At 31.9% G+C, this 26,162-nt stretch overlaps 1 protein-coding gene across 1 annotated transcript; it reads left to right on the forward strand.

Annotated features, from left to right (window-relative positions):
• The first annotated feature begins 1,141 nt into the window (after window positions 1–1,141).
• LOC139867981 (uncharacterized) lies at window positions 1,142–2,063 on the forward strand. Its single transcript, XM_071856324.1, has 3 exons — window positions 1,142–1,328; window positions 1,380–1,690; window positions 1,779–2,063. Exons 1-3 carry the CDS (start codon window positions 1,142–1,144, stop codon window positions 2,061–2,063), a joined length of 783 nt encoding a protein of 260 aa, XP_071712425.1.
• Window positions 2,064–26,162: the final 24,099 nt, after the last annotated feature.

A 26,162-nucleotide genomic window follows, 5' to 3' on the forward strand; every position in this document is an offset into this window, starting at 1 on the left:
ATATCCGCTTATATATAATATAATACGGAGTATAATATAATATAGGCCCGGTCCAATGATGGCCCAATAGGTAGATTTGTCAAGGGCCCATATATTTTAGTGGCCCAAATAATATTAAAAACCAGGTTATTGTACGAAGGCCCTAAATTAAAGAATTAAGGGTCCAAAGAAAAAAAAAAAAAACAGTGACGTATCCAGACTTCCAACTTAAGCAATACGCTAGCTACGTCAGTACGTCCGCTCGACTTCTGCTTCATCGATGATACTTTTTAATTATTAAAATCTCAATTGATTCTGCCTTCATCGATCTGCTCTCTGTTATTGTTACATGTATTAGTAACTCTACTATTAGTAAGTGTTACTCCATATTTATTATTTAAATTTCTAACGGATTTATGCAAATATGTACTCCGTAGACCGTAATACATGATAATGCCTAATCTAATTAGTTATGTTGGCATTCAGCCATTCACCATTGTCTTTCTACTACTAAGAATTTATTTGTATTTTGATTTCTTTGATTGTTGCCTTGTTGGTGTTTAGTATAATGTATATTAATTTAATTTTACTTAGTTAATTTTTATATGTCTAACTTTTAAATTTTGATTTGTATGTTGTATATTTATGATAAGATATAAGATTGATTCAAGTTTTGTTGTATGATTATTGATTTGGTGATAAGATTAGGGATGACTCCTAGACAATTATTCGATTATGAAAAACGTAAGAGAAAAAGACAAAATGAATAAATGAAACAGTCTCAAGCTAGTGCACTACTTAAGTTTTTTTCAATAAACCGAGTTACTAAAGAGCATGTGCAACGCATCAATAATGATGAGGTTCATGTGCATTATCTTGGGCACAACATCCAAAACGAGCTGATTTTTATGTTAGGTTAAGAGGTTAAAAAACAAATCATAAAAGAGGTAAAGGCAGCAAAGTACTACTCAATCATACTTGATTGTACTCCTGATTCAAGTAATCAAGAACAAATAAGCATGATAGTGAGGTATTTTAAGTTCACATCTAATTTCGTTATTGTTGAGGAGTCTTTTTTAGGCTTTTTAAACGTTAAAGACACCACCAGAAAATGTCTATTCGAAATTACACTTGAGGAGTTATTAGTCTTGATGTAATTGATATGCGTGGTCAAGGATATGACGATGGTGCAAACATGGAAGGAATAAATAATGGAGTGCAATCGAGATATTTAAAGGAGAATCCAAGAGCATTTTACACTCCTTGTGGTTGTCATTTACTTAATCTTACATTATGTGATATGGCTAACAGTTGCGTTAAAGGAAATAACATTTTTGAACAGATCCAACGTATATATACTATTTTTCATAATTCTATTAATCGGTGGGAAATTTGAAAAGAAAATATTAAAGATTTGACTCTTAAGCCATTGTCTCAAACTCGTTGGGTACGTCATGTTGAGTATCTTAACGGTATTAAAACGCAACTTTTTGACATACGAGAAACTTTACTTGAAGTTGGAGAAAAAGATAATGATCCTGCAATTGCTAGTGAAGCAAATTCAATAGCAGATCAAGAACTTGGTGAATTTGACTTTTTAGCATCAATTGTCATTTGGTATCAAGTATCAAACGAGGTGAACATTGTGAGCAAGAATTTACAATCAAAGGATATGCATATCGAGATTGCTATTAAAGAAATAAACAGTTTGGTTGACTACTTCAAGGATTAAAGAGAAACTATTTTTTTCAAAAGCAACTGATGAAGCTAAGTAGATTACGAAAACGTTTGGTTCATAGAAAAAAAGATTTGATGAGAGTTCAAGTAGTCAGGAAGTTTCATTTACTCCTGAAGAGGCTTTTAGAGTAAATTATTTCTTATACATTGTGGATAAAACTATTCTTTCTCTTGAAACACGATTTTATCCATTTACAACCTATGAGAAATTATTTGGTTTATTATTTCTGCATAATTTGAGGGGAGTTGAAGATAAAGATCTAAAGTCATCTTGTGATTCTATGGAAAATGCACTCAGGTATAAGGAATATTGGATATCAGTGGTCATGAGCATTATATGGAGTTGAATAAATTTGACATAATAGGAGCCGGTGAATTTAAGAATCCTTTAGATGTTCCGATGCATATGATTAAGGCTCAAGCAAATTTTTCTAACGCAAGGATTTCATATAGAATATTATTGACTATCCGAGTTACACTAGCATATGCGGAAATGAGCTTTTCAAAGCTGAAATTATTGAAATCTTACCTACGATCCATGATGTCCCAACAAAGATTGAGTGGATTGGTGATGTGGACTATCGAGAATGAAATCTTAGAGAGTATAAACTGTGAAGAGGTGATTAAACAATTTCCTACCAAGAATGTTAGAATAGCTTCAAAAACTATTTGTTAGTTATAACGGTATGTAATTCTAATTTCATAGTCTTTATGTTTATTAATATGACGTTAGTTGTCGTTTTTTAAAATAACTTATATTGTTCGTTATGGCCTAAGGGTTTTTTTCGTTTCGTTCTAGGTACTTAAATTTTCGGGACCGGCCATGATATAATACATTACATTACATAATTATTTATAAAGATATGAACTTTCTTAAAGAATGGACGACTTGAGTCGTACTGTAGGGGTTTTTTCAAGTTTCAACCACTTTTTATTAAACTCCAAGTACTACTAAGTTTTATCATGGTTGTGAGTGTTTTGATACCCGGTAAAAATGCACTTTCCTGAGAAATTCTAGATTTGAGTCATTAACAAACTTGGCTTGAAAATTGCAAATTAAAAAGACCCGTCCCAATTAGGAATTAGATAATATAATATGTTCTTTTGTAATCCGTGAAATTGTTTAATCATCAACTCAACCTTATGTGGTACCCACGTAATGAATCTCATTGTCGTGAAAATAAAGTTACTCTAGAATACAATGAGTCATCAATTTTCTCCTATACAAAACGTCACTTCACTATTTCCCAAACCTACAAAAGGCCAATTTTATTAAAAATGAAAAAAAAATATCTGGTTCAAGCTGGTTTTATGGTATGGTTTCCAAATATGGATAGGCCATAAGCATGAGACACGATTATAGGCAAGGTTGTAAAAATCGTGAGTCGGGGACGCATCGATCGAGACCTAAAAAGGACGCGTCGGCCGAGTCGGTGACGCGTCGGGGACGCATCGGTCGTTGACCAACGTTGACTTTATTAATAATTTCTTAAATATATATTTATATATGTATAAAATAGTTGATTCTATATCATAAATTTCTTAAATAAAAACTTGAATTTAAATACAATTAAACTTCAAACTCAATTAATGTTACCGAGTACATAATCAGTAAGGACACAGAGAAAAGAGCGGCCCAAAAAATGAAAACAATTCCTAATTTTAAAACATATCACATCTTGACGAAAATTTGACTGATTTTGACCGTTTTTGACCAACTTTTACCGTCTTTGACAGACTTTGACCGAATTTTTAACTTTGACCGTCTTTTGAGTCGTTTTCAGAAAAAACGGGACGGAGAACCCAAAAAAACGACGCATCGGCCGACGCGTCGGTCAAGTCGGCCGACTTTTACAACACTGATTATAGGTATAGGTTACGTAATACCCTTGTCTTTTTGCACAACTAAATTTTTAACAATTTATAACTTCTATTAAATCTATAAAATGATGATGTCGTCATTTCACAATTTAACTCTTCATTTTATTAAAACTTGCCATTTATAAAATATGGATGATGTCATTAATTTTAATAAATTTAAAATTAAAATATAATTATTTACTAAAAATCTATTCTATCTATATATAATATCTAATAATCTAATAAATCTCTATAAGTGATGTCAAAAATAAGGATTATTCAAGTATTCAAAAATAAAGAGAAAAATTCTAAGACTCACATGATGATATTATTAAAATAATTAATTGTATTTAATAATAATATTAACATGTCAATTGTATGATACATGAAGCATTATGTAAAATCTTATGATAAAACACCTCATGATCATATGTACAATATTTGAAGCATTATGTACAACTTTATGATAATACACTCTTATGATCATATGTACAAACTTTGTAACAAATTGTACAATCTTTTACAAAACACCTTATGAATATATGCACAAACTTTGAAGCATATTGTACAACCTTTATATAATAATTGTATTTTAATTTTTTAAATAATTTCAAGAAGCATTTGTTATTACTAATAATTATTATAAAAATATAAATACTTCATTTTAAGCAAACTTTATTATTATGATTATTATAACTATAATTATTATATTATTATTATTATTATTATTATTATTATTCATATATACAGGTTCTCTTTACGGGATTAATTACGTTACATATTTATGCGAAATACATGTCTCAATAAAAGGGTTGTAATGTATGCTTTTATGACAAAGAAAATAATAATTGTAATGAAAATTGAAAAAGAATGGTAGGAGAATAAATGTAGTTCATTTATTCTGACTAAATTAAGTACATCAATATGTTTGTAAAAACAACAGAAATTTTTTAGTCAGAATTCGTGGTTCCAAGGGTCATTAAAGTACATACCTTTAACATCTACATTCACTTAATACCTAAAACATATTATTAAAATGTTTCTTTAAACAACTCGTGAAATCACGGGTCATTCCACTAGTACAAAGCAAAAAAAAAATTAGATGGAAGAATACTTTAGTTTTCATTATAAATTATAAATTACAACATACAATACCAAAGGAATTATGGTTTAACGATATCGAGTTAACAAATCAACTTTAAAGTTAACTATAAAATTGTGAGTTCGAGTCTCGTCGTTAATTATTTAATGTGTTTGTGCGTTTACCATTCCTAAAAAATACATCATGAAATACAACAACAACAACAAAAACAACATACTCCGTAACACAATCTCACAAAAATGAGTTATGGGAGATAAAATGTAGGCGATCATGCCTCTATCCTCGAATGAAAGGGATGTCAATTCTCTATCGGCAAGTAGGGAAAGTTTTTCTCTGCCTACCGAAAATGTCGTTATTCCCTCTACTCGAGAATAAAGAGAATGCTTCCTGTAGGACTTCCGGCCAGTATGACGAATCAAAAGTAATTGATAAATGAATGATGAAGAAATCGACAGATACCTGAAACTTGAAAGGCATTGAATGCAATTCGGGAGGGACAGTATATACAATATAATAAATAAGCATGTACCAACGTAAACAGCTAACATGTATAGTGTAAAGACATGTATACGTATGACAATAACGAAAAACATGTACATATATAACGACATTACCTGAAAACATGCATATGCATATCTACTAAAACCTACAAAAGAGTACATAATATATAGATTAATACATAGAGACTTATATCTCTAAATATAATAGATATTATAAATATTATAATCACTACTAGAAAATCTGAAATTAACGTAGGATTTACGATGGCCTATAATTCCGTCTCTAAATACCGACGGATTTCCGACGACTTTCCGACGAACTCATAAAAAAACAAATTTAACAAACATTTGCAACGGTTTAGCGACAGATTAACTACGATAACTCGTTCTTCGGTAATCTACCCCTAAATATAACTTTTGCGACAGATTACCGACGGATTTTCGACGGTCATGCATTCTAGTGTTTTTATATGAATGGTCGTCCATAATCCGTCGGTAATTAGGGACAGATTTGTGAGGAGTTTTTTATAATTGAGATTTTATCGTGTTTACGAACACGAATGAACACATATAAGTACCAAAATGTCTTAGAATACACTTTTACCATCAAATATAACATATATTCATCAATATATTATACGTTTGTCAGATATACATTTGATATAGTGTATTTATATATAAGTTCGATGACCACTGTTAGTGAATATATGTATACTCGTACGTGTGTTTGCATTTATACGCTATTTAGTATTTTTAAAATGTTTATTAATTAAAATAGATGCATTCATGAATGAGTGTCTATAGGTATTCGTCTAAATACTAATTTAAAAATATATATATATAAATATATGGCCGTCCCTAATTCGTCGGTAATTAGCGACAGATTTGAGACGGAGGTTTTTATAATTGGTAATTATCGAGTTTACGAGCATGAATGATATGAAAATATTTTTTATTTTCTTATTTTCATATTCTAAGGATTTTAAGGTAATACTTGTTGAAATAGAAGCTAGAATTCCACTTTTCTTTTTATATTCTGTTGTACTGTATTCAATTTGGGTTTATAATATTTACAAGTATTTTATACTCCGTATCATGTTGTATATTCTATTTCAGATCTGAAAGAATGAAGCATGAGGTATGGATGGATGGACAAAGAAGAAATATAAGCCAGTGATTTTTATGCAAGTGAATAGATTTAAGATGAGATTTTTAGATTTGAATTGTATTTTTCGTTAAGATGTTGAATTTATTTTAACGGTGTATTATTAGCGAATTAACTTAATTTATGAATATCTATTTTAATCTTAATCTTAACTTAATGTTTAATCCATTTAATTATTTTAATGTTTACTCTCTATTTAATTTTTAATAATTTATTTTTTGTTTTCAAAAAAGTATTTGATAACGGAACAGGGACAAATTAAATGGACTTGCAAATCCGTCGGCAATCTATCCCAAAATCACGGTTGTAAGTCTGTTCCAAAATGAGTCCGTCGCTAAAATAAGTCGTCGGTAATACGTCGCCAAATTAGGCCGTCTGTAATCCATCGCTAAAATAGGCTGTCGGTAATCCGTCGCAAAAAGTAATAGCCGTCGAAAAATATTACCGAGGGCAATTTTAGGGTCCGCCTGAATCCGCCGAAAATCCGTCGGTAATCACGTTTTGGGACGAATTTGGAACAGATTTTGCCGTTGGTAATTGCCAGTTTTTTAGTAGTGAATATAATATAACTAGAAAAAGGAGCCCGCGCGATGCCGCGGGGTCTTTGGGTTGCGTATTCATAGTTAACGGAGCGTATTATAGGTGTGTATATGTATTGAATATAGTCCGATGTATTGAGCGTTTTTTTTAAGTGTCCGTTTCGCGTATAGTTAGTCCCGTTGTGTTCGTAAGATTTTTTTGAGTTGAACGATGGGCTCGGAAAAATTTAACTCGCACCGAGCGAGAAGATAGGACCCGCTAAAGATTCGGGTGGAATTTGTTTCTTTTATTTTAATAAAATTGTATATTTACATTTTTTACCCATGAGAAAATGAAAACTTGAGGGGTCGTTATGTAAATTGAGGCAAAGGTGAGGGGCCGATTGCAGTGTGAACGCAAAGTCAAAACTACAATCTCAAACAATTGAAACTACACAAATCTTCATGAGTTTTAGTATATAGAAGATATGACCCGCTAAAGATTCGGGTGGAATTTGTTTATTTTATTTTAATAAAATTCTATACTTACATTTTTTACCCATGAGAAAATGAAAACTTGAGGGGTCGTTGTGTAAATTGAGGCAAAGGTGAGGGGCCGATTTCAGTGTGAACGCAAAGTGAAAACTACAATCTCAAACAATTGAAACTATACAAATGTTCATGAGTTTTAGTATGTAGGGGTAATAATTAAAGAATAACAACAGTTATAGATACATATGTATAATAACCATACAACATGCAACAAATATCATGATTATATATATATATATTGAAACACAAGATAATAAAATTATATAAATATGAAGATATATAAGTAAGCATACAAGGATACACATACATGCATAAACAAATATAGATGTATAAGAAATACATACATACATACATACATACATACATACATACATACAATCATACATACATACATAAATCAGGATACATAGACCTACTGTTGAGTCCCCTAAGTAAATAAGGATTTAATTATGAAAATACATGACTATTAACATTAATTGTAATGTACAACCATCATAGGTTTACTTAAATAGTTCTAAGTCTGTAAACATCATTGTATGTTGTATCTTAGTCTTTTATTGTGTTGCCCTTAGTATCAGCACAAGAAAGTTGAAAAATAATGGGTTCTTCGTAACCATCAGGAGGAGGATGCTAACCCAAAGAAGATCATAGAAGAACCAGTAGAAGAAGAACCATCACAAAACACTTAGACGAATTATGTTTATCAAAGACATAGTTATTTCATGTGTTGTCTGCATAAAACGTGTTATTCAACTAACATAGAAGACGAAGTTGAAAAGAAAAGGACACCAGTCGGCGGTTGGCAAGTGACTTTACAAGATAACTATTGAAATGCAGAAGTACACCACACGTGTAACGACACGACCTTTTCGACTTATATTTATACTTTTTGTTTTCACGAAACTGCGTATTTGTACGTACCGAGCTATATTATATTCTGGAATGATTATTCATGTTAATTACTTTTGTTAATACCTTACATCGTGTTATTAAGTGTTTAATCACTTAACTTGATCCTCGAATGCTTTTACGACCGTTAGTGTCACTTGACGTTTAGAACGAGCTATGTACTTTGTACACGTTAAACTTTGGTCATAATTGAAATATTATGACTACGTAATACTAATTGTTATTTTCTAATGACAATTACTTGGCTTATTGGTTGCTTAATTACGCTTAGTAATTTACTAATGCACACTAGTTAGTCTTGTTGGACTTTCTACCTTATTGGACTTAAGCCCACCATACTCTAGCTAATGGACTTTTAAGTTAGCCCAATTTAAATGGATTTATGACCCATTAAGAAGTAGGACAAAAACCCATTAAGATGAGCCAACATTCTAGCATTTTTGTTAACCATTACTATAAATGTTGCATGGGATCCCAACAATAAGCACCACCTTTAGACCACCACCATGCAAAAAGCAAAAGTTGTCCCCCACTTGTCCCCTCCCAACCTACGTGTGATGACCCGGAAATTTCTGACCAAATTTAAACTTAATCTTTAACGTTTTCGACACGATAAGCAAATTCTATGAAGTTGAAACTCAAAATTTTAAACTATTCAATTACCCTTCGATTGTTATCAACGATTCGCGAACAATTATATGTAAATAGATACATATACTATAACTTGAAAACGTAACAAAGTGTTAAGTAAATGATACTGTGCATTAAACTTATTGGTTTGATTATCTGATTGATATATTCAACTACGGATTTAAAAGATTATGCCAAACGATTGAATTAAAAGATATTTATTAGGCCTCATAATGATTATGATATTTTTACGGGTCTCTGTTATGAGGTCCACACTGATTTGAGAAATCATTCATTTTTAATGGTATTCGGAAAATGGTAAAGTGTTAGATAATGAAAGTTAGATAAAAGTTAATGGAGAACTAAACTGCATAATATTGAATTGATTTTGTTTCAAACGTGCGAGAACGTATTTCGATATAATAAGATTGGTTAATTAAGGGTGGTTGTTTAAATAACGTAATTTGGACACATACAATAATTAGAATATTAATTGTTAAGAATTAGATATATGAATAACTTGAGAGATGTATTTTAAAAACGTGTTTATAAATGTTGAAAATATATATTTAACAATACGATAAAATATAATATTAACTTGGTCATAAAACGAATTGTTATTATATATATATATATATTAACAAATAGCGAGACGATGATTTGTAGAAGTAAATGACCAAAATACTCAAAAGTTTAAGATATACTTTGAGTGATATAATTTAGGGATAATTTAAGGCTATATTTTGACAAAGGTACGTGTCCAAAAATGTAAATTACAAGTTTTCTCAGCGTACGAAGGGACACTCGAAAAACCAGAACCGGGACATAAGTCGAGTGACGACGTACGACTTATCGGAGCAAAAGTTACAAGTCCACTACGCACGGAATAAAATATAATATATAATTAATTAATTTAAATATATATATATTATATATATTATTATTAAATTATGTCGACAAACAAAAAGTTAAAACAATGTGAGCTGGATCAGAGGGCCATACGATCGCATGGCCTTGATGCCCAAAAACCATGCGATCGCATGGCAGGGGCTGGTGGCTCAAATCTATAAATTCGCACGAGTTCGTTTCAGTTCTTCATTTCCTCATCAATCTATCTCTCTGATCTCTATATATATTTATATTATAATTATAATAATAATAATAATAATTATTATTATTATTTATATTATTATTAAGATTAATATTATTATTAATCTTATTATTATTAGTAGTATTATACATAAAATACTAAGACGAGGTCATGAGCGTGTCACTTTCAAAATGGTTTTTAAGCGGGATAGAGCTAAGGAAATTATGGGTTATTGCCAAGGAGGTTATGGGTAATGTTCGGGGGTATATTTGTGAATCAAACCTAGTATTTATCATCTCCGTTACGTCTACGTACTTTCCTACATTATTGAATCTCAATATTGATACGTAAGCACTCATATTTTATCTTTTATATATTAATTGTGTATCCCTGACTAGTGCTTGAGTATATACATTTATACATGCTGGTATGCTGAATTTCGTCGTTAAATAGTTTATGATGAACTACGAATTAAATACATATATTACTGGTAAAAGGTATATGATATACATGTTTTTGAAAAGCTGGCGAAAAATCAATAACTTTTCATTTAGATATCGAATAGCTTCGATGAACGGATTAAAAGATATGATCAACTGAATTATGATTGACGTTAATTGGAATTGCTTTTGAATCTGCAATTAAGATTTAAACAACTTGTTTACAAGATTGATAAAATGAATTTTTAAATATTACCAGCCGAGTAAATGAATCCTTATATAAGGTACGTCTCGTTTGTTGAACTATTGTCAAAATTGACTTTTTGAAACAACATTGGATAACTTTTGTATGTCGATATCGAGCATTAGGATTGTGATACACTATGACCTCACCTAGCTTAATAGACATTTATTGACCAACATATGTTCTCTAGGTTGAGATCTACAGTTATTTGGTAATCCGAGTTTCAGTCACATTTTGGTGAACGACTTTATATGCTGCTAAGGTGAGTTTCATTTGCTCCCTTTTTAATTGCTTTTGCAATCTATATTTTTGGGCTGAGAATACATGCACTTTATTTTAAACGTAATGGATACAAGTACATACTAAATTCTACACCGAGTTTGAACTGAATATCCCTTAGCTTTGGTAACTAGTAACTGCCGGTTATAAGAACTGGTGGGCGCGAGTAGTAGTATATGGATCCATAGGGCTTGATATCCCCGTCCGAGCTAGAGCACTAGCCTTTTAACGGACGTATGCTATTTGAGAAGCGTACATGTTGGTTTGCGTGTATTATTAAGATGATTATACAAAGGGTATAAATTATATATTCGTTAAGTTTAGTTACCAGGGTGCCCAATCTTGTAGAATATTTTGATAAACGTTTCTGGATAAAATAACTGAAATCTTGTGATCCACCTTTATATACAGATTATGCGAAACACTAAAACTATGAACTCACCAACCTTTGTGTTGACACTTGTTAGCATGTTTATTCTCAGGTTCCCTAGAAGTCTTCCGCTGTTTGCTTATATGTTAGACAAGCTATGTGCATGGAGTCTTACATGGCATATTTATCAAGGAAACGTTGCATTCACGAAATCATCACCATGTATCTTATTTTGACTGCATTGTCAATGGAAGTACTATTGTAAACTATTATTTACGGTGATTGTCTATATGTAGAAATCATCAGATGTCGAAAACCTTTGATTTAAATATTCATTTATGGTGTGCCTTTTCAAAAGAATGCAATGTTTACAAAACGTATCATATAGAGGTCAAATACCTCGCAATGAAATCGATGAATGACATGTTCATCCATATGGATTTGGAGCGATTGTCACAGTTGGTATCAGAGCATTAGTCCTAGCGAACCGGGTCTTGCATGAGTGTGTCTAACTGATAGTTGTTAGGATGCATTAGTAAGTCTGGACTTCGACCGTGTCTGCATGTCAAAAGTTTTGCTTATCATTTCTTGTCGGAAATTACCTGCTTATCATTCCTAGTCTAGACACGTTTTACTGCATTGATTGCATGAATAGTGTATAGACAAAATTCATATCTTAGCGTATCTGTTACTGTAAACTTTTCCTGACATCTTCTGAAAATTTCTCCGTGATTTATGGAATTTGGTATTATATATACATATGTAAATTATGTATTGAAGAATACCAAACTAAATTCTATAATCTAATTCATATAAAAAATCATCTCCCTAATTATACAAGATGGATCCCGTATTTAGTTCAAATTCCTTAAACTCCGACAGCTATTCCGATATGGATATTCACCTGAATTCCGAAGACAGTGTAACCAGAATGGATCAACCAATTAGCCATCATCTATTCTGGATGAATTGGAGATGGGTTCGTAGTCTACTTAATCATTGGAGACAAGAAGAAGGTGATCCCTTCCATCCACCACATTACCCTCTTGGCGAAGAACCTGAAGCACTTACCGGCGAACCTGTTCGAGACACCATTTTCTCTCTCATTTCCAGAGTATCTCGTCACGATAATATACTATCTAAAATTTTGGATCTTATTCATCCGCTCGTCCGAACCGCCAATCATCCCGGTGTAGTAGAAGAAGTTAACGAGCTTCGCGCTCGGGTAATGGCTTTGGAGAATATGGTGCAAAGGTTACAAGCACCAGCAGCATCACCGGCATCAACAGTACCACCGACAACAACACCAACAGTACCATTACCACCACCAATAACATCCGCATCACAAACCTCAACTTCACAATCTGTTCCACGAGCATCAACGTCATACGCACTGTAGTTACCAAGAAATACCAGCAACAATAACCGATGAAGTATTAACTCATTTCCCCTGAAGAAATTTTATGTATATTTAATATATATGAATTTTGAAATCAAAATAAATATTTTCGTACTAAGCTATTACGTGTGAATCTTAACTGGTAGGTACTACTCAGTTAGTTCATATTACTAATATGCAATGATGTACATCCTTCCTTAACAACTTAACCATTGTTAACTACAATCTATGTTTCAACCCAATGAATTCCATTTCATAATAAACCAAGTGTATTAATCAATTACATAATTGATTTTACATTTTCAATTTCGATATACTCGAAACTTTCCAGAAAACATCATCTGTGCCTTGTAAGGTTCACAAAAATTCCACGAGCACCAACATCCTTCACCGAGAAATATCAATAAGAATAAATAATGAAGTGTTGATTTCACTAGTGAAAAACTCCGCAAAGATTATGTAATCTTTAATGTTTTAGAGATTAATCATTTCTAAGTCAAGTCAAAAATCAAATGAGCTTAATATGATATTAACTCATTAAATCCGTATTACATCTGAAGAAATATACATACATATATTTTCATAAAGACTGTAATGAAAATTCTTTTGTACAAAATATTACTTGTGAAATCTTTAACGGGTAGGTAATTCCCGGGAAATATATAAGTTCACAATTAATATGTTATACTGTACATTCTTCAACTTTGATTCAAAAATTATTAACTATGCTCACAGCGATATACAATCGTTTCCATACAAATTCAATTACATATTCTGATATTGACGGATCAGAATCCAAGTCAAGATTTAACGGGTGACATCATTCTTAGATCTCTACATCTTTCAAAGCTATACTTTGACTTCAAAAATGTGAAAGATCCTTTAGCATTGTTATTACTGAAAATAATATTGCAATCCCTTTTCAAAGTATCCAGTTTTACCACACTTTCAACCAGTCAACTTTGACTTTTCAGATTAACCTTATTATAACCTTGACATATACGTTCTTGTTACTGGGGAACCTTTCATGTTTCACCACATTAGCAGTAAATTTACCAACAACTTTATTAATCCTTGACCTTTCGAAAAATCCTTATACTCATTGAAACCCTATCATGTACTCATCCACATCTTGTAACAATAATTACCATACCAACCACCGGGAATTAGCAATCAGTATTTTGAATCTCGCAGCATTTTCTACGACAACAGTTATATATAGATAACATCTATCCTCTAGACTTACATACTTTGAATGTGAAGTTTCTGAAAAACATCCCAAACTATTAACTAGTTCTCTAAAATTGGAACAATGTTGATGAAGCAGCAAAAACTGTAAACGACCTTAACAATCAAAAGTTTGATGATAAAGAATAGTAAGGTGGTAAAGCTGAGAAAAAGAGAAGGTTTGGAACTGAAAAACGGATTGAGCAGACCAAGAAGGAAGCTGTGGACAAATCACAAAGACGAAATCTACCTTCAAAGAATACAAATAATTCAGTGTCTACTGAAATCATTAGCGAATACCTTACTCCTTACTCTAAAACCTTTACGGACAATATTCATCATCATCATCTTATCTTAAATATGCTAAGATATCATCGTATCTCCCATTATAAATATCCTCCATATTTCTGAAGATATTTTTCGAAACCATTCTTATCTGAAATCATTACCTCTTCGCAATATCTGTGTTACTATATAAAAGAAACTATTTTAGTTTCTAAATTTGGAAACCTTCAAGTTTAAAATATGAATGTTTTGAAGTAGTGTTGGGAACTGAAGCATGAATTAGTATAATATAATGATACTTGATCAACGTGATTATATTACAGTAAGTCATGCTGAGTTTCTAATGGAACGTGATAAAGGTTCACAGATCCCACCCTCATCATGAACCATGTTACATAACTCTTTCATTCTATATAATTTCTAAATATATCAAGAAAATATATTTCTTGATGATTCGGTCTTTTCCAGATATTCTGGTAATTTACCAAATCAAGATCGTGCCATTACAATTTTTTTCTTAGAACATTAAGTATGTTCATTTCAAAATCCATACCTACGAATTCTGAACCATTATTCGCTTGACTAGAAGTCGGGAATAAAAACGAAAGCATGAAGCTTCGAAATATAATAGAGAATATAAAGCCCGATAAAAACACATAAATCACAAACCATGTATACCAATAAGTATTGAAATGTAAAGACACGGGAGAACTAAAAACAATATAAAGCCAAGAGTATAGTAAAAGTGAATAGATTCCTCCGGCGACAGATGAAAAAGAAGAATGATAGATATGAAAGTTAGGAGTATATCAAGAATCAGAACTGGATGAAGCATTTTCACTATCTTTTGGAAGTATGAAATAAGGAAGAAGATTATAGGAGTGGTGAAAATAAATGAAACGGAAGAGGTCAATTTATAGCGAAATATCAGACATAGCAATCGTGGCAGATTACGCATTTAATCAAAGAAAATCCTAATTTTCGCAAATTCCGAAGAATCAAATCTTATTTAGATAATGAAGATTTTCTATTCCTTAAATTCCGAAAATCAATCGTTACTACGTCAAGAGATAAAACGAATCTCTATTCTTCATTTCACTCTATTACGATAATTTTCTCATACGCTTCGAGTAATTGGATTGTTTTATCCATATTATTCAACGGTGATAAAAATTCTATTTATTAACTCATATTCGTCATGAAAACATTTTTATTGTTAGCCATGACGACCTCACTCAAATTTTGGGACGAAATTTCTTTTACGGGGAGGTACTGTGATGACCCAGAAATTTCTGACCAAATTTAAACTTAATCTTTAACATTTTCGACACGATAAGCAAAGTCTATGAAGTTGAAACTCAAAATTTTGAACTATTCAATTACCCTTCGATTGTTATCAACGATTCGCGAACAATTATATGTAAATAGATACATATACTATAACTTGAAAACGTAACAAAGTGTAAAGTAAATGATACTGTGCATTAAACTTATTGGTTTGATTATCTGATTGATATATTCAACTACGGAGTTAAAAGATTATGCCAAACGATTGAATTAAAAGATATTTATTAGGCCTAATAATGATTATGATATTTTTACGGGTCTCTGTTATGAGGTCCACACTGATTTGAGAAATCATTCATTTTTAATGGTATTCGGAAAATGGTAAAGTGTTAGATAATGAAAGTTAGATAAAAGTTAATGGAGAACTAAACTGCATAATATTGAATTGATTTTGTTTCAAACGTGCGAGAACGTATTTCGATATAATAAGATTGGTTAATTAAGGGTGGTTGTTTAAATAACGTAATTTGAACACATACAATAATTAGAATATTTATTGTTAAGAATTAGATATATGAATAACTTGAGAGATGTATTTTAAAAACGTGTTTGTAAATGTTGAAAATATATATTTAACAATACGATAAAATATAATATTAACTTGGTCATAAAACGAATTGTTATTATATATATATTAACAAATAGCGAGACGATGATTTGTAGAAGTAAATGACCAAAATACTCAAAAGTTTAAGATATACTTTGAGTGATATAATTTAGGGATAATTTAAGGCTATATTTTGACAAAGGTACGTGTCCCAAAATGTAAATTACAAGTTTTCTCAGCGTACGAAGGGACACTCGAAAAACCGGAACCGGGACATAAGTCGAGTGATGACGTACGACTTATCGGAGCAAAAGTTACAAGTCCACTACGCACGGAATAAAATATAATATATAATTAATTAATTTAAATTATATATATTATATATATTATTATTAAATTATGTCGACAAACAAAAAGTTAAAACAATGTGAGCTGGATCAGAAGGCCATACGATCGCATGGCCTTGATGCCCAAAAACCATGCGATCGCATGGCAGGGGCTGGTGGCTCAAATCTATAAATTCGCACGAGTTCGTTTCAGTTCTTCATTTCCTCATCAATCTATCTCTCTGATCTATATATATATATATATATATATATATATATATATATATATTTATATTATAATTATTATAATAATAATAATAATAATTATTATTATTATTATTTATATTATTATTAAGATTAATATTATTATTAATCTTATTATTATTAGTAGTATTATACATAAAATACTAAGACGAGGTCATGAGCGTGTCACTTTCAAAATGGTTTTTAAGCGGGATAGAGTTAAGGAAATTACGGGTTATTGCCAAGGAGGTTATGGGTAATGTTCGGGGGTATATTTGTGAATCAAACCTAGTGTTTATCATCTCCGTTACGTCTACGTACTTTCCTACAATATTGAATCTCAATATTGATACGTAATCACTCATATTTTATCTTTTATATATTAATTGTGTATCCCTGACTAGTGCTCGAGTATATATATTTATACATGCTGGTATGCTGAATTTTGTCGTTAAACAGTTTATGATGAACCACGAATTAAATACATATATTACTGGTAAAAGGTATATGATATACATGTTTTTGAAAAGCTGACGAAAAATCAATAACTTTTCATTTAGATATCGAATAGTTTCGATGAACGGATTAAAAGATATGATCAACTGAATTATGATTGACATTAATTGGAATTGCTTTTGAATCTGCAATTAAGATTTAAACAACTTGTTTACAAGATTGATAAAATGGATTTTTAAATATTACCAGCCGAGTAAATGAATCCTTATATAAGGTACGTCTCGTTTGTTGAACTATTGTCAAAATTGACTTTTTGAAACAACATTGGATAACTTTTTATGTCGATTTCGAGCATTAGGATTGTGATACACTATGACCTGACCTAGCTTAATAGACATTTATTGACCAACATATGTTCTCTAGGTTGAGATCTACGGTTATTTGGTAATCCGAGTTTCAGTCACATTTTGGTGAACGACTTTATATGCTGCTAAGGTGAGTTTCATTTGCTCCCTTTTTAATTGCTTTTGCAATATATATTTTTGGGCTGAGAATACATGCACTTTATTTTAAACGCAATGGATACAAGTACATACTAAATTTTACACCGAGTTTGAACCGAAAATCCCTTAGCTTTGGTAACTAGTAACTGCCGGTTATAAGAACTGGTTGGCGCGAGTAGTAGTATATGGATCCATAGGGCTTGATATCCCCGTCCGAACTAGAGCACTAGCCTTTTAACAGACGTATGCTATTTGAGAAGCGTACACGTTGGTTTGCGTGTATTATTAAGATGATTATACAAAGGGTATAAATTATATATTCGTTAAGTTTAGTTACCAGGGTGCTCAATCTTGTAGAATATTTTGATAAACGTTTCTGGATGAAACAACTGAAATCTTGTGATCCAACTTTATATACAGATTATGCGAAACACTAAAACTATGAACTCACCAACCTTTGTGTTAACACTTGTTAGCATGTTTATTCTCAGGTTCCCTAGAAGTCTTCCGCTGTTTGCTTATATGTTAGACAAGCTATGTGCATGGAGTCTTACATGGCATATTTATCAAGGAAACGTTGCATTCACAAAATCATCACCATGTATCTTATTTTGACTGCATTGTCAATGGAAGTACTATTGTAAACTATTATTTACGGTGATTGTCTATATGTAGAAATCATCAGATGTCGAAAACCTTTAATTTAAATATTCATTTATGGTGTGCCTTTTCAAAAGAATGCAATGTTTACAAAACGTAACATATAGAGGTCAAATACCTCGCAATGAAATCGATGAATGACGTGTTCGTCCATATGGATTTGGAGCGATCGTCACACTACGGCCTAGCTATCACCACCACCACTATAAATATCTACCTTGGTTCTTCATTTCACACTTGATCTCATTCTCATTTTACACACACTTGCTCTCTAATTTTCTCTCTAGTCTTTCTCACACCAAAATTGTAAGTTTTAAATTTTCTTCTTCTTATTCTCTTCATCATCACGACATCATCATCAGCTTAAAATCAAGCTTTCTAGCTTTTTGATCTTGTTATATCTTGTAGATTCAAACTTTGATTTGAATCCTTCAAGAACATGAAAGATTCAAGCTTTCTAGCTTTGAATTTTCATTACTTGGTTGGATCTAAATTTTCTAGCTTATGATCTCTTTATTTTTGCTAAAAGATCAAAACTTGTGTTTACGATCTTCATGAAACTTGAAGATCTAACCTTTTGCTTTAAGGATCTTCAAGAACATGAAAGATTCAAGCTTTCTAGCTTTGAATCTTCATTACTTTGATGGATCTAAGCTTTATAGCTTAAGATCACTTTGTTTTTGTTGAAAGATCAAAACTTATGTTTATGATCTTCATGGAACTTGAAGATCTAGCTTGTTGCTTTAAAGATCTTCAAGAACATAAAAGATTCAAGCTTTCTAGCTTTGAAATCTCATAATTATTTGTTAAGGGATCCAAGCTTTCTAGCTTAGGGTTTCATTACTTTGTTTGATCAAATTTATGATCTTGCTTGTTTGATTGAATCAAAGTTTGTAGCTTTAATCTTGAATAGAACTTGTATTTGTGTTAAAACTAAGAACATGATGTAACCTTGGTTCATCATCCTTCTAAAACTCTTAAGTGAGTTGTATTTCTTCTTAGTCTTGACATTGTGTGTTTATGGTTGAAACTTGGTCTAAGTGATGCTAAAACATTAAAGAGTTGTACACTTGAAGCTTACGCGCATCAAGGATGAGAACCACGATGAGCATCAAGCACCAAGAAACCCACCGGAGCACTTGTTTACTATTTTTTGGGGTCTGATCAGACAACTGGGACTTCTGAAAAGTTGATTTTCAGATAGTTCGGTTCGAGTAGATGACTTTTCGTTTAAGACTCGCCTAAATTTGATATACGGTTTGGGATTTATAGCCTTCCAAAAATCACCACACCTTTGTAACGACGTGCAGAAATTTTTGACCTACTCGCGCTTGAACCGCCGCCACGGTCAGACGACATCGAGTTGGGATCTGAAAATTTGATAGCAGTAAGAGGACTCACATATGGATCCTTGACCAATGGCAGCACATCTTTTCAGTTTGTATAGAGGTCGTAGAAGCTGTTCGAAGTCAGCCCTTTGTTTCGACCTCTATTCTTGTTGAAAACTTACTTTATCTTTTACGAATGATGATGATAATGATGATTATACTTAAGGCTTAATTTATTCACTTTTAAACTTTTGGGGACAATTTACTGACTTAGTAACTGATGTTATGCGAGGTGTATATGAAATAGCTTATATTTTACTAGAAAAAAACTGTTAAATACGATACAATTTTACACAAGATATTTATTTATTTTTAGAATGGATATACCTAAACCTTGCTACAACACTTATAGGCAGTGTACCTAATCGTACAGTAGTGTAGTTTTTAGTGAGTCCGGTTCATTCCACAGGGATACACTTAAACAAGCTTAACGCTATATTAGTTTTAACTTATAAAAATACAAATATATATATAAGTAATATTATTATTATAAAATGGGGTTTTTACCGCTTAATGACCGGTTTGTCGATTTTAAAACTTTAGTCGCAGTTAAAACCTAATGTAAAATATTAATTATATAAAAGACTTAATTTAAAACGTAAAGTAAATAACGATAACGAAAGTGCGATAAAATAAAAGTGCGATAAAATAAAATTGCGATAATTAAAGAGTACGATAATTAAAAGTGCAATTAAATACAATGACAATAAATAAAAGTGCGATAATTAGAAGTGCAATTAAATATGAAAATAAAGGAATTATGCTTATTTAAACTTCCGTAATCATGATGTTTAACGTGTTGATTTTAGTTTATTCCCATGGGTTAATTGTCCTTTGTCCTGGATTATTTAATATGCCCGTCTGGTTTTTGTCCATAACAGTCCATCAGTCATAAATATAAAGTGCGAGTGTCCTCGTCAAATTATCCTTATATCCGAAGTCAAATATTCCAACTAATTGGGGACTTAAACTGTAACAAGGTTTTAATACTTTGTTTAATAATTACACCAGGTTATCGACTGCGTGTAACCCAAGGTTTTAATACTTTGTTATCAATTATGCCAAGTGTCCTTGTACATAATTTCACCCCTGTTTTAATAATTCCATAGACTATTAATCCATTCCCGTGTCCGGTTAAATGAACGATTATTCGTACATATAAATACCCCGCCCATCGTGTCCGATTGAGTGTATATGGTTATTTATAGGTATGTCCAATTATAAATCTTTATATTAAAATTAACAAACTATCATTTAGTTAAACAAATATAAAGCCCATTAATAGCCCATAGTCTAATTTCCACAAGTGTCGTTCTTTTGTCCAAACCCCAATTATGGTACAAAACCTAATTACCCAATTTTAATATTTTAAGCCCAACATCATGATTACTTTGGCTTAAATAAGCATAATAATAACTTAGCTACGAGACATTAATGAAAATAACATAAACATAACTTACAGTGGTTAAAAATAGCGTAGCGTTACACGGACAGAGTTCCGACTTACAAGACCTTAAAACATTCGACTAACCCAACCTTATTATTATCACTAACTTAAAATTAAAATTACAAATTGAGATTACTAATTGGAGTGATACTTGGTACATGGGGTTTTTAAGAAAAAGAAAATAAAAATAAAAATATGTGTAAATAAAACGTCCGAAAATGCTGAATTTATAGATCCTGACTTCAATGTAGACCTCCGCGAGTGCCGAGGTTTCCTTCACAAAAGTACCGCGAGTGCGGAGGTCTGAAAACCAGCTCACAGACTTTGGATCCTAGCTTTGCCGACGGTTTTTATTATAATATATAATATATAAATAATTTATATAATTATTTAAATATTATATTTTATTCTTGTACATAGTAGACTTGTAACTTTTAGTCCGTTGCGTCGAGCGTTGAGAGTTGACTTTGGTCCCGGTTCCGAATTTTCGAACGTCCTTGCGTACAATTTAATATCTTGTACTTTACGTTTTGTGTCTTGTACTCTTGTAATTTTGAGATGTTTCTTATAAATAATTGGAACCACTTTGATTGTACTTTGTACTTTTGAGCTTTTTGGTCGTTTGCGTCTTCATTTCGTCGAATCTGTCTTTTGTCTTCACCTTTTATTATTTAAACTAATATCACTTGTAAATAGAACAGTTGCAACTAAAAGCTTGTCTTTCTTGAGGGATAATGCTATGAAATATATGTTCGTTTTTAGCATTATCAAATATTCCCACACTTGAGCGTTGCTTGTCCTCAAGAAATATAGTCTTGAAATATACTAGAATCACTTCTTTATTCTTCACACTTTGTACATCAGTGATTTCTATACGGCGGTATAAACAATGGTAGTAACGTTGTGGTTTACAGTCCCACATGACTATGAAAATTTAGATCCTTTAAGGAAATTGGATCTTTATGAAAACATTTTATTTTTTAAAAATTAAATCTAGCTTTTACCCTAGATAAGTTTTTCGGAATAACCCTTCACCGGTGTTTGCAAATTGTTTTTGTGGGTTTGGTGAGTTTCATATTTGAAAATTTTAGCTCAAAACTTATGGTTTTGTGTCACCCACTTGCTAACCTTGTATTGGGAAAGCAACACGTCCAGTATACTTACTCCGTATATTACCTTTCGGTAAACTATCGTCCGGTTGTAAAGAAAAGCGTTGAACAAGCAACTGTTAAGGCAATGTCCCCTGACATGCTTTTAATTATGGTCTATAACGTGTCGGATGCAGTTACTATCCTTGGTAGGAGCAATAGTAAAGCTCACCCTTATAATTTTCTGATCTGGCACAAGGCCCTGTCTTTGACCATGCTATGCAACCACCGTTCTTACGGTTGACACCCGATTTGGTTCAGGTGACCTAATGAATTCCAGGTGAATTCCTATGATTTTACGTTCAATGGTAATGAACGCATTAAAAATGGGTTTTCAGAAAACAAATCGGTTTGTAATTTTGATCAAAATATTTTCTCGTTCAAGCTCGAGTTTATATATCATCGAATTCCATGAGTTTGTAATTCTCAATCTTTAAGATCAATCTCTAGGATTGAGTAATATCAGTCTTAAAAGCTGATTTTTGATCTTTAAATGAGATTATCCTTTCTGGGGATCTGATTCATTAGTCTTATCCAGCTAATTTGCACGGCGTCCTCCTCATTTTACAAGACAGATCCTCTCATGGTTAGGATAAGTCTGACCACTTGGCGACCCGGTTTGATGCTGAGGTCCGTGGATTTTCTGCTGATTTTAGTGATGACTTTTCTAGATTTTTCGTCAACCTACAGCTGGTCTGGACGACAACTTCATGACCTAAATCAAGAAGTGCGTGTCTTTTTCGGAAGACTTTACTTCCTTTTAATGATGGAATTGATTCATCGTGTAGATCCATCTTTCTTTCAAATATATTGCAGTAAATCGGGTAAAACTGTTTAGATTAGTCCAAAGCAAAAGTATCTTCAGTTATTTGTACAAAAATATGTGATATATGTTTTAAATAACTTTGGTAAATTTTCCCACACTTGGCTTTTTATTTTCCTTTTTATTGTCCTCTATTCCATTTTAAATGAATTCTAACATTTTGGTTTGTTTCTCAATTTATGTCCTTTCCGAGGTAACAATAATTTCGGTGTTAACACCTAGTTTTATCGTTCATAAATATGTATAAACATGATTTTGAGTTCATTTAATTGAAAATTTTGAAAAATTTTACTAGAATTGGGTAGTCAGTATATAAGACTAGGGCTATTCTTTATTATCAGAGAGCACTAGATTCTAATACAACTACTGCTTTACTAGTATTTTTAATGGTAACCAAGTGTTTAAGTTAAAAATTTTAAAAATCCGAAAGAATTTAACCCTTCCCACACTTAAGATCTTGCAATGCCCTCATTTGCAAGAAATCAGTACAATTTAAATTATTGAGGGTGATTAGCGTATAAAACTGATTAAATATTACCAAAGTTTCCAAACATATTGGCGTTTGTTTGTTGAATGATAAATGGTGCACATCATTTGTTCATTTCGTCTTGTTGTTTCATCACATTTGTTTTTCGTTTTGTCGTCAAAAGTACTAGCTTTTGCTGAACTTAATGTCAGTCTTTGAAAATGCGCTGTTTTACCCTGTTTTGTACATGAGAAAAACTACAAACATATATATACATATTTTTGAAGTTGGGTATATCACCCCACATTCAAAAATTATTAAAAATCTAATAATAAAAGTTAGAAAATAAAAAACTATTAAAATATCAAAAGAAATATTAAAAGTATAAAATTACAAGTTATCAAATAAATAAAAATAAAAATAAAAGAAATCAGGGTTGATAAGGCTGGTGCCAGCATGGATCCCATTCATAGCCGTATGTACTGTAGAATGCTTGAGTTGGATCATATGTAGGGTACGGTGGTTGGGTCTGTATAGTCCAAGGAGGAAATACGGGCATTGGAGTCGCAATGTAAGTTGCATTTATGTGTGCACGATGACTCATGATTTGGTTTTGATGATACTGCCAATCTTGAAATGCTTGTTGTCTAGCCATTTCATACTCATGATGAGCCATAAAAAGTTGCATTTCTGTCATCTCATTCCCCCCTCCCGCGTTACCTTGCTGCTGATCTCTTTCGACCTGTGGGTGCGAGCCCTCATATGGTGCTGCAGCGTTATGCTTTTTTCTTTAAAACCTTAGCACCATGATATACTTTTAAACCAATTGGATCACGGGGTTCCGGTGCTGCAATTATTAATCCCCCCCCCCAATTTCTATCGATACCGAGATACTCAGCAATTAGGGTAACAAATATACCACCTCCTATTATCCCATTAGGCCGTATACTCTTAACTATAGCTGATAAATAATAACCCACACAATAAGGTATACTCACAGCACTTTGTGGGTCTCGAATACGCATGAGATAAAATAAATCATTCTCATTTACTTTCTCTTTGTTCTTACCTCGCTGTGTAATCGAATTTGCTAAGAACCTATGGATTACTCTTAGCTCAGCTCTATCAATATTAGTATAAGAGTTATTCCCCCTACGAAATCGTGTATGCCTAGTCATTCTACTCCATACACCATTCATATCAAAATTCTCATCAATTCTCCTACCATTAAGTATCAACCCTTGACAATCAGTAGATGCCAACTCCTCAGGCGTATATATACACAAAGCCTGAGCCATGTCTAGTAGAGACATATGGCACATCACACCTCCTAATAAAAATCTAATAAAACTATGATCGGTTATGGTAGATACCCGATCATTTATTTCAATACTACACAATAACTCCACACACCATTCTCTATATACACGTCTACGTATATTAAACAAACGTTCCCAATCAGTAAAAGTAGAATTACCATACCTTTGCGTAAGTAATTCTCTGATTGGACCGGCTAATCCAACTGTTTCTAATGGTTCCCAATCTATGACTCTAGGTACTTCAACAACATTACACTGAAGGGTGTGCAAGTTCCTCTGGTATTTTGGATAATCTATCCGATGTCGATCAAACCTTAAATTAGGATGTAAATCTGCCAAATCTATATTTGAATATGGAATGTATTGATGTGGTAGTTCTTGTCTATATAGGTCATTAATCTCCTGTTCTGCTGCATTCTCAGGAGGAGCATTGTGAGCCTGAGATGCGGATGAAGATTCACCCCTTTCAGTCTGCAAAACATAACAAACACAATTGTTGTGCATCCAAATATGCATTAGTGTTAGCAAAATCATAAATCAAAACAATTACAATGACATGTTTAATTTATATTAAACTTTATACACATTTTCATAATATTAACAATTCTACTCTTTCACAAATAAACATATATGAGAATGTATACAATGTTCTTTAGCTTTTATCTCAAATAACATGTCAAAATAATCATTACTAGCAATTAAACAAGTTTCAAATGGCATTCATATCAATTAAATTGAGTTTATGCATTTTTGACTCAAAAAGTCCACTTTAATTCTTGAAAATCATGTTTAGGATCAAAGTTTTGATCATTTAGCAACCTAAACATGTTACACTACTCAATTTTGTATAAACTAACAACAAAATTCGGCCATAACCCGTTTATATCAAAAAGCTCCAATTTTGCTCAAGAACACAAACCCTAGATTACTCAAAATTTAAAGTTTAAGGCTTCTAATCATGTTAAATAGCATCAATCTAGGTTATACAAGCACAATATACAATCAATTCAAACACAATTACACTAGAAATCATCAAAATCAAATTATGAATATTTTTGTTCAAGAACACTAATAACCTGAATTAAATGGTGTTTAGATGTAGAAATTACCGATTTTCTTGAGTAACTTCTTGGTAGCATTCTTCTCAACATGATTTTAGCAAAAAATTTGATGTTTATCGGTGAAAAATCGCGAAATTGGGAG

Source organism: Rutidosis leptorrhynchoides, chromosome 9 (genome assembly GCF_046630445.1).
Source record: "Rutidosis leptorrhynchoides isolate AG116_Rl617_1_P2 chromosome 9, CSIRO_AGI_Rlap_v1, whole genome shotgun sequence".
NCBI classification, from domain to species: Eukaryota; Viridiplantae; Streptophyta; class Magnoliopsida; order Asterales; family Asteraceae; genus Rutidosis; species Rutidosis leptorrhynchoides.

Excerpts from the sequence above, each read along its gene's own strand:
- LOC139867981 (XM_071856324.1), top strand. The coding sequence starts at position 1,142 with ATGCGTGGTCAAGGATATGACGATGGTGCAAACATGGAAGGAATAAAT. Across the intron at positions 1,329-1,379 it reads CATTTTTGAACAGATCCAAC|AAAATATTAAAGATTTGACT; the intron begins GTATATATACTA and ends AAATTTGAAAAG. Across the intron at positions 1,691-1,778 it reads TTAAAGAAATAAACAGTTTG|AAAAAAAGATTTGATGAGAG; the intron begins GTTGACTACTTC and ends TTTGGTTCATAG.